We start from the raw sequence: 11,010 nt of genomic DNA on the forward strand, positions 1-11,010 counted from the left end.
TCAGCACATCCTTGACAGCACCAATTTACTTCAGAGAGGAGGATGGGCATTGAAGACACTTCATATGGAGTTTATCTTCACCTTGCAAAAATAGCCATTTGGGCAAGAAACTGTTCTTGCCTGGACTGCTCGATCAACTGGACATGCAGGACCCATAGAAAGGTGACCACTGAACTTTGTTTGACAAAATGGTCCTTCAGGTTCCTGCTTCGCAGAGGAAACTGCCAGACATTCTACAGGACACTGAGAGAAGTGATCGAGAGACTCTAGCCCTGTGGGCTGAAGACAAATGCGCCAACTTTACAAAGGAACATTAGGTGACTGTCCAGGCTGCCAGCTGTCTCTGTCTACTCTTGCAAGACTCCTGAAAAATGCTTACATCCTTCTCCCGGTTCTCAGGTAATATTATATCCTTCTGAGGTCTTTGATGTGGTTGAAGACTAGATAGTTATAATTTCTTCAGTTATGATACAAGATAAGTTAGATATAAAACCTTAGACTCACAAATATAAGATAGATAGGATATTTTCTTTAATATTGTAACTGTAATTCTTGCTTGATAATTGTTTTGTTATATGTAATTGTACTATGTAAAAGTTAAAACCTTCCTTAAAAAAGAAGAAAAGGGGAAGTGCTGTGGATATCGCTCTGTGTAAATAAAGTTCTGATTGGCCAGTGGCCAGGCAGGAAGTATAGGCGGGACAAGAGAGAAGAGAATTCTGGGAAGTAGAAGACTGGAGAGAGACACCGCCAGCCGCCACCATGAGAAGCAACATGTAAAGACATTGGTAAGCCACAAGCCATGTGGCAAAGTATAGACTAACAGAAATGGGTTAATTTAAGATAGAAGAAGTAGATAACAAGCAGCCTGCCACGGCCATACAGTTTATAAGCAATATAAGTTTCTGTGTGCTTTCTTGGTTGGGTCTGAGCGATTATGGGACTGGCGGGTAAGAGAGATTTGTCCTGACTGGGCCAGGCTGGAAAACTCTAACTACAGCCTGGTCTACAGAGTGAGTTCCAGGAGAGCCAGGGCTACAGTGAGAAACCCTGTGTTGAAAAAACAAAAATTACTATCCCATTACAAGTTGTGATATGCTTTTTTGTATGTGTGTTTGTATGTCTAAGAACATGTATGTATGGGTACATATGCATAAATGTTGATGTCAGAGGATAACCTCAGATATTGTTCCCAAGTACATACAATCCACTTTTTTTGAGACAGCATCTCTTCTTGGCTTGGAACTCATCAAGTAGACTAAGCAGGATAGCCAGCAAGCCCAGAGATCCATCTGCCTCTAGCTCTGAATCCCCAGTTCTGAGATTACCAAGATGTCACAGCCCTGCTCCAGCTTTTTTTTTTTCACATGAGTGCTGGAGACTAAGTTCATTCCTTTGTGCTTGCATGGCAAGCACTGTGCCAACTGAGCCTTCTCCACGTCTCATAGGGAGAACCAAGGGAAAGTATACACTGGTTGCACCAAGAATTTGAGTGTGCCTAAAGTAAAGGATGTGAATGGCAAGCAGTCAAACCACGGAAGCCTTTGCCTACCATCATAACGACTCCCAGTATTAAGTCAATGGGTAGAGAAGTGACGTGATCAAAATTTTCTAGAGCATATATCTGGACATGTCATCACTCAAGAAGGAAATGACTCTATTAGAGATAGTTCTACCTTCTCGGTCAAATATGCTTAAAGAGCATCCCTTACCAGAGAGTCTGTAAAAGTAACAGTTGTAACTAGTGTTGCTGAGGTGGAACCTGACCCAGAGAAAGAATAGACCATTTGCCAATAATTAAGTTCAGTGCCACATACAGTTTGTAAAATGTACCTATATCTTTATTTATCATTCACAGCAGCTTTATGGACCATGCAGCTGGAATCACTACTGCCTTAGCAGAGCTCTGCTGAAGAGCTAGCTGCCCAGTCTCCCCCATGTTCCTCTTCTGACACTTGCGATGCCTGTGTGTCCTCTTCTGGTCATATGCCAGTCAGAAGCTTTGGTTCCTTGTCAATGTGCTCACCTCCTTGTAACAAAGCAGATGTATCACACGGGGCCATTCCACCTCTGTGTCTCCAGGTTCTTCAGTGCCATGCTTTCAGTTAAGATTTCATCTGTCTCTGCATCTCCATTATTATTTATATTTAGCACAATTGTAACAAATTCCAGAGAGCAGACAATTCAGTTCTAGTCTAAAGGTAAATTTAGCACCAGTCTAGTGAAAGCCTGCTCTAAAATTTCACTTCAAAAATGCCATTGAAAGGAGCAGAGAGTGTTTGTATGATTAGACTGGGATGGCTGAGGTGTCTGTGGAAAAAAATGTTATTTCTAGAACAAAAGCTTCCATGATAGCCATTGTGAAGTCAGTCATCCAATAAAGAAAAATACAATGAATGAATGAATGAATGGATTTAACATACAGAAAATATAATTTCACAGGAACAGATTTGCTTAGAAAAAGCAAAGTTGGTGGGCAGGTATGAAACGGGCCTTATTAGATCCTTCCTGAGGAAGACGGAGGCTTTGCACCTTTCCTGGAACTCGCATGGTAGACCGGGCTGGCCTCGAACTCACAGAGATCCGCCTGCCTCTGCCTCCTGAGTGCTGGGATTAACACTGCCCGGCCTGAAGACAGAGTTTTAATGAGCACTTAAAAAGCTACCAGCATGGGAGCAGAATAAGTGGCATCCAAGAAGTCAAAGGAAACTGTCATCAAAGTTTGGACAGTATGGTGTTGATCAAGTCTTTTCATTTTCCTTTGATCTCATTTCCTTGCTTCCAAAATCAAGGCAACATCTTTATTATTCCTAGGTTGTTTGGTTTGTATCTTTAGGCTCCTACAGCATTCTACAAGGGATTGAAGCAAAGAAGATATTTCTTCTGGCACTAAGATTCACTGACTACATTTATCAAAGTTTGCTTTTGGAGCAAATGCTCAGTGACTGAATTGATGTCCTCCCAACTATGACACACCAAAGACAAGAAATATTAGTAAGTGAACATTGGGACCTACTACATCCATAATGAATTACTCTGGGTACAAATACCTCATGACTGTGAAATTTCAGCACTACTATTCAGGTCAGAATCCAAAAGGGCTGAATAGTATTTAGAACTTCTCTGCTGAGTTCTGCCAATGGCTTATCCTTGGGAAAGTCACAGGCACCCAATCAAAGAGAGTCACACGCTTGGTACCAATGGCACTTTGCTCAGCAGTTTTTTCACAGCATCTTTTACTTCTTTGTTTCTTAAGCTGTAAATTATTGGGTTCAACATAGGGGTAAGCACTCCATAAAGCAATGAAATGATCTTGTCTATTTCTTGTGAGTTTGATGAAGAAGGCTTCAGGTACATGGAGAGGGCAGCTCCATAATATAAGATCACCACAGTCAAGTGTGCACCACAAGTTGAAAAAGCCTTGTTTCTTCCCTCTGTTGAACTGATTCTCAGAATTGTAGAAAGGATGAAGCCATAAGAGATGCAAATCAAGAGCATTGGAATGGGCAGAAGGAGAATACTGACCACCAGCATAACCATGTCCATGAGTAGTGAACTCATGCAAGCTAATTTTAGCACCGCCAGAATTTCACATGTGAAGTGATCAATGACATTTCCACAGAGGGGAATCTGCAGGGCAAAACTAGTTTCCAGCAGGGCAGTGAGACAGCCTGTCACCCAGGAGAGGGTGGCCATCTGCACACAGACTTGCCTGTTCATGATGATGGGGTACCTCAGCGGTTTGCAGATGGCCACATAACGGTCATAGGCCATCACAGCCAGAAGTATGCACTCTGTGGATCCCATGGAAAGGGATAGGTACATCTGTACCACACACCCAGAGAAGATAATGGTTTTCTTGGATGACAGCAAGTTCACAAGCAAAGTGGGAATGGAAGCAGATGTGTAACAGATATCCATGAAAGAGAGGTTCCCAAGAAACAAGTACATGGGGGTTTGAAGGCGTGAATCCAGGACAGTGATTAAAATAAGAGTACTATTACCCAGGAGGGTAACCAAATACATTACAAGGCTGAAGACAAACAGAACAATCTCTAACCTTGGGTACCGGGAAAATCCCTCCAGGAAAAAAAGGCTCCAAACAGTGAAATTTTCTCCTTGCATTTCCTTCCTAGCACCACCAGTACTGATAGTTACTCTGGTAAGATTCTCTTCATTTCATCTGAGGAACATAAATAAATGTAATGTTCATTTAGTTAGGAAAGTACAATTTCATCTCACACACACACACACACACACACACACACACACACACACACTATCGGATAGTGTGTTTTGTTTTGTTTTTTAAATCTAAGGGGAAGAGACAGGCTTGATCTGTTTGATTACTCCACAACTAGATTTTGAAAACCATGAATTGGAATAAAGAAAGACAATTTAATATTTTATGTCAGCCCATAATCCTGTCCTTGGAACAGTAGGTTTTCAATAAAAGTATGAAAGTGACCAAATGAAGAAAAATGTAAATGGACATTGGATAAGTCCATTTTGATCTTTGTAAATTAAACACAAATTTAGCAAAGTAGGTCACATGCTTGAAGAGGTGAAAGTTCATCCTAAAAATCAGAATGCTCTTCAGTGGATAAAGGAAAGAATGTTGATAGAAATGAATGAATTTTAAAACAAACTCTGAGGAAGAGGAGGAAGAGAAAGAGAAGGGGGAAGAGAGCAGAGGGGAAGAGAGAAGGGGGAGGGGAGGGGAGGCAGGGGAGGAGAGAACTAGGTCTAAATGAACTCTGTCTAGTTAACAGATTATAAAACTTGCTTCAAAAAGGATGATATTGTTTAAAGCATTGTGATTACATTTAAGAACCATTTTATAAGTAATACAAAAATATCTCACTTCATTTAAACACTGATATATCCATTACACAGTTTCCTCCAGTATTGAGCCCCATACTTCATACTTAAAAAGAGTTCTAAAAAATTTATCCAGGTAATTCTCTTACTATGTCTTAAAATCAATGGATTTCTAGGAAATGCAGAAATTGAAGTCTTTTAGAAAATTTATTTAAGAGTTCTTTGAAAATAGAATTAAGGATGATTCAAGTTGTAGAAGGGGCACTTCAGATTTTATTTTTTTCATGTTACATTAACAAACATTATCCCAGAAAACTTACCTTGCTTTTGACTTCTACTGCTCATTATCACCTTCAAACTTTTTCTTTCCTCTCTGATCCTCTACAATCTTTCTTCAAACACACATGCTCTTAAATATTCCCTTCACTGCCATCCCACCACGCATACTGCTCTCTCTTTACTTTCATTCATAGAAAAACCCACCCATCAGATGCTCAAGGCTGCAATAATTCAGCCTTCGTTTCCTTTCCTTGTTTCAGGTTTTGGGTCACTGCAATCAGCCTTCTCCTCATTCTCCACCTTTAGAGCTGACATCCCTGGAGATGGTGGACAGCATGACAACACCACAATATCCTACTGTATTGAGGATAGAGAACTACAGTTTTTCAAACCACCCCATCACATTACATCATCTTCCCTCTCCCTCCACTGTTGCTCATTTCTACTCAATTAACAAGTGCTTTCATTTATTTTCCCTGTTTTACTCATTAATTTCTAAGCAGCTTATTCTGCAAGTCCAAATATTATCAGTAACACCAAATACAGCTTTAGTATCCCAGGAAAAACTTCAGAATTCCTCTTTTCTATGATAACCAAACATACAGTTTCTTCTTCTAGTCTTAATATTTCCTTCCATCAATAATAGTTGATTCTTACATTAGTTGACAAATTATTTCTTTTTGATTTTTCTGCAAAATTTAATATTTAGTAAAATCCCTGTCAAGTAAATTATTATAAAGAGTTACTTTAAAGAAGCAAATTATATACTGTTGTTAAGACCAACATTAGCTTGGGTGCTCAGAATTTGTTATTTTTGTACTGCACAAAAATAGTAACCAAGGAAAAGTAGCTCTCCCACCTGAATTGTGTGCTATAAATACCAAATAAAAATGTTTTATAATATACTCCATAAGTTAGTTATGGTTATGTCCAAAGAGGAATGAAATGTATGTGTGTTTAAAATGTGAAATGTTACAGAAAAATCTATTATGCAATTCATTTCTTTCAAAATGACCAGATGTTACCAATATAACCCAAACCACCAAAGGATCACAACGACAATACCATGTAAGTTTAAATCACTTGTTGTTTTGGGGGAATACTTGTTGTCCCTGAACAATTTAAAGTTCAGCAGCAATAATATACAGAGCTTTGAAACTTCTCATCCTTCAGGGATAATGTCCCAGAGATGCAATTATATCAAACTTTTAAAGACTTCAAAGGAAAATGACAGGTCTTTCAAAATACTTGCAAAGATCTCATAAAAACAGTTTTTTATTCCTCCTTCTCCATCAATCCTTAGTAGGTCAAAGATTTTTTTTGTAAATGGCTGTAATATAGAATATTGAACAGAAAATACGTTCTAAGATATATGATTTTTTATTTGTAAAATTATTTCCTAGTTTTCAGAAATTAAGGGCGTTTGTTCTTTTAAAACATCAACAACTCACCAAGTGTCTCAACGAGTGATTATATTCAATGTACTCCTGTCGACATGCCCTTCTGACAGCAACAGAACATCTAAGGTCTAGATCTCAGCTTCTGAACAGAATGTGACCCTAAAGTAAATGCAACTGTTTGGAAAAGTTATATAAAAATTAACAAATAAAGGGTTAACTCCGTTATCTTATCATGCTAGAATGCAAGAATATGCAAAGAATGTCAGGGGACATACACTTAATGAATCCTCCTTGCCAAATCCAAGACAGCTTATTTTGGACATCAAAAGATCTACAAATTAATGGACATAATTAACCAATTAAGTTAAAATGCATCAGTTCATTATGTTATAAATAAGGAGAAAAACCTCTTTCCCACCACAGGTTGCCCAAAATAATAAATACAGAAGAATAATGCCAATTAGAACAATCCTAGTTAAAGGTTATTTTAGGAAATACGTATCACAAAGAGTTATGTAAACTACAGGATAGTTACATTGTAGTATTGTGTTCCCCCAAAATATTGTGTGTCCCCCAAAATAAACTTATCTGGGGTCAGAGAACAGGATGCCCACAAAATTAAACAAGAGGATAGGCAGTGGTAGCACACGCCTTTAATCCTAGAAATCCAGTCTTTAATCCCAGGAAGTGATGGCAGAAAGTAGAAAGATATATAAGGCGTGAGGACCAGAAACTAGAAGTATTTGGCTAGTTTAGCATTTGGCTGGTTAAGCTTTTAGGCTTTGGAGCAGCACAGTTCAGCTGAGATCCATTCTGGATGAGGACTCAGAGGCTTCCAGTCTGAGAAAACAGGATCAGCTGAGGAACTGGTGAGGTGAGGTGGCTATGGCTTATTCTGCTTCTCTGATCTTCCAGCATTCACCCTAATACCTGGCCTCGGTTTGATTTCATTAATAAGTAAGTACCTTTAAAATTATGCTACGGGCTGGAGAGATGGCTCAGCCGTTAAAGGCTAGGCTCACAACCAAAAATATAAGATTCATGCTACATTACATCGTGCTGAAATATCTTATGGCAAGCTACTTAGCAATTTCAAAGATAAAATAATAACTTTACAGTGGAGAATCCTGGAAGAATCATCGTAACATCACCAGCATCAGGAGGAGAAGCTGACTCCGTGTGTTCCTGAGATGATGCATTGAGGCTATTGGATCATTTCTGCAGTACGCCCATCAAAAAATAAACCATCCAAATCTAGTCATGAGGAAAACAAGGACACCAGCATTTGGGGATAGTCTTTAAAATAATGTTTATGCCTTTCAAAATATTAAGACAGGAAATAAGCAAGCAAACAAATATTTTGTACAGTTACTATGTGGTGATATAAAAAAGCAAAATCTCTTCAATCTGTTCTCAACTATTTCATTAAAAGGTCTTTAGAGCTGGGAAAATGGTGAGTTTATAAATACATCCCTTTGTCAGTTGTGGGCATGCAGCTCATCTCTCTTCTCTTTTTCCCATGGGATTTCACCGTGTATCCCAAGCTGGTCCTGAACTTGTGATCCTCCTGCCTCAGGTTCCAAGGTTGTAGCACAAGGCCAGTTTTGTACATCCTTATGATGGTTTACTTATTTTAAATCACTGAGGGTAAATGTATGCTTTAGATAGAGGGTATGGAAAATTTTAATCACCACATAAATGACAAAATGGGTTCCTGGCATTCCATATGAACTTTAGGACCAGTCTACTTTTGCAAAGAACCTGGTTGAGATTTTAAGAGTAATTGTGTTGCGTCTGAAGATGAATAGTCATGAGCACAGACTAGCTTCTCAGTTAATTAGTTACTCTTTGATTTCTTTCAATAATGTTTTTAATAGCCAGTGTATAATTTTTACATTTGTCTCACCATCCATTCCTAAGATTTTTATTTTTTGAGTGAAGAATTTTCTTTTGCAAATGAAAATTTTCTCAGTTTCAGTTACAAATTTCCCATTGATGTTATATAGGAATAAAATAGATTTTTACAAACTGATCCTCTATATTCTGCTTTGCCAAACTGGTTTGTTAGTTCTAATACATTTTTTGTGAATTATTTAGAATGTTCAGAAAACATAGTATCATCATCTGGAAGATTTATTTTCCTCTCCAAGTTGGTTTCTTCTCATTTCATTTTCTTCACAAATGTCTCCAGTTAGAACTGTCAAAATAGGGCTAGAGAGATGGCTCAGAAGTTAAGAGCACTGTCTGTTCTTCCAGAAGTTCTGAGTTCAATTCCCAGCAACCACATGTGGCTCACAACCATCAGTAATGAGATCTGGCGCCCTCTTCTGGCCTGCGGGCAAAACACTGTATACATAATAAATAAATCTTTAAAAAAAGAAAAAAAAAAGAACTGTCAAAATAATGCTGCACAAATTTAACAAGAGCAAACACCCTAATCCCAGTCCTCTTAGCATTGAGAGTTTTTCATCACTATGTACCATTTCATCCCATTATGTACAACAATGTATTATTATACTGCATGCTGAGTGGGTTGCTGATGCTATTAGCATATTTATGAAGTTCCTTCTGTTCCTAAAGAGGAAAATGTCTTATGGACTACTGGATTATAACAAACACATTTTTCTGCATCTATTGGACATATCATGCAGTGTCTTTTTTTAATGGTGCATTACACTAATTTTCTTATGTTAAGTCAATCTTGTATTCCTGGTGTAATTCCATGTGGTTATGATGAATATTTCTTTTCACACATTGCTTCAATTGGTTTCTAGCATTTTCCTGGTTATTTTAATCTTTTTTTTTTTATCTTACTTTTTTTCTTGTCTAGCTTACTATCAAGAGTAATTAATACCTGCCTCAGAGAAGGAATTGGGAAGTATTCCCTCGTATGTTTTCTGTGAAGGTGTGGCTTTTGAAGTATTTGGATGATTCACCATCTAGACATGCTATTTTCTTTGTGAACAGTTATTTGTATTACTAATCAATTTCTTTATTTGCTGTAGGCATAATCGAATTTTCTACTTAAGTGAGATTTGAGTTTTGTATCTTCTTACAGTTGTTCACAGTACTCCTTATTCAAGTTATGAAGTAGTGGTTTTCTTTCTTTCATTCATATTTTAGTACTGAGGCTGTTTTGTTTTGTCAGTCCAGCTACAGGTTTTTCAATTTAATTTTTATTTCTCATCTTTTACCTTCAATTTTATATACTTCTGCTCAGAACTTGCTCTTCTTATTTCCTTTGGACTTGGGTAGTTTTGTTATTTTGTCTTTGTGTTCCTAGCATGTAAAAGAAGGCTGCAGTACTAATTTGGTATTTGTACTTGTAAAAATTGTAGTGATTTTAGCTGTAGCTCTCCTCCAGGCACACCTTTAACTGCAAACCTCAAGTTTGGCAATGCTCTGTCTTCATTTTCACTCAAAGAATTTTCTAAATTCTGTAGTAATTTCTTCTTTGGTTCACCAGTTACCTAATATGTGAGATATTTAATTTCTACATACTTTTAACCTCCCAAACTTTGTTTGGTCATTCAGCGACATTTTCAATTCATTAATTGTAGAACCTCTCTATAATTTTATCCTCTTACATTTACTATGGTTTGTTTTGTGGCCTGTGAATTCTGCATAGTTAGTCCCTGTACCAAGCCACAAAGGAACAATTCTTCCTGTGAGAAACTTTCTAAATGTTTTTAATGATTTTCTTCTTCCTTTGTGTTTCTTCTTGCTCCAGAAGAATATTTCATTTCAAAACTCTATTTCTAAACTTAATGAAGGAGGGAAAATAATTAAGATCAAATTAGAAAGATATATTAATGTAGAAAAAAAGTAAGCCAGAATCAACCTAACACAAAGATCCAAAGACTAGCAGACTGAAGTTTCAAGTGCAAATAAATATCCTGGATTCTATACTTCGTAAAATGGAATCAGTGCATACATAATGAAACAAGAACCAAACTAGGTAAGGCAGTTGGAATACAATTGGCCCCCGTAATCTCATAGGGAGTGGCACTATTAGGAGGTGTGCCTTTGTTGGAGTGGGTATGGCATTGCTGGAGGAAATATGTCACTGTGGAGGTGGGCTTTGAAGTTTCCTATCGACCAGTATCTCAGTTGACTTCCTGTTGCCTGCAAGATGTAGTACTCTCAGCTCCAGCACCACATCTCCCTGCACACTGCCATGCTCCCCATCATGATAATAATGGACTGAACCTCTGAAACTGTAATCGAGCCATCCCAATTGAATGTTTTCTTTATAAGAGTTGCCATGGTCATGATGTCTCTTCACTGAAATACAAACCCTTAGACACTAAGGAAAAATTAAATTCTACTAATGAAGTAATTCAGAAATGAGAAGATGATTCTTGTCAACTATCAACATGAATATTTTCATAGTTTACTAAGTCATTAGGACTCTATTTGGCATTTTACTTCCTTTACTTTGTTCCTTAAAAAAAAAATGAAATCTGAGAAAAAAATCATTTTATGTTAATTCAACATTAAAAGCACTGCA

General features: G+C 37.5%; 1 protein-coding gene across 1 annotated transcript; it reads right to left on the minus strand.

Moving 5' to 3' along the window:
* Nucleotides 1-3,183: 3,183 nt before the first annotated feature.
* LOC118578749 (olfactory receptor 2K2) lies at nucleotides 3,184-4,125 on the minus strand. Its single transcript, XM_036179932.1, has one exon. It carries the CDS (start codon nucleotides 4,123-4,125, stop codon nucleotides 3,184-3,186), a length of 942 nt encoding a protein of 313 aa, XP_036035825.1.
* Nucleotides 4,126-11,010: the final 6,885 nt, after the last annotated feature.

Source organism: Onychomys torridus, chromosome 2 (assembly GCF_903995425.1).
Source record: "Onychomys torridus chromosome 2, mOncTor1.1, whole genome shotgun sequence".
Taxonomy (NCBI): Eukaryota; Metazoa; Chordata; class Mammalia; order Rodentia; family Cricetidae; genus Onychomys; species Onychomys torridus.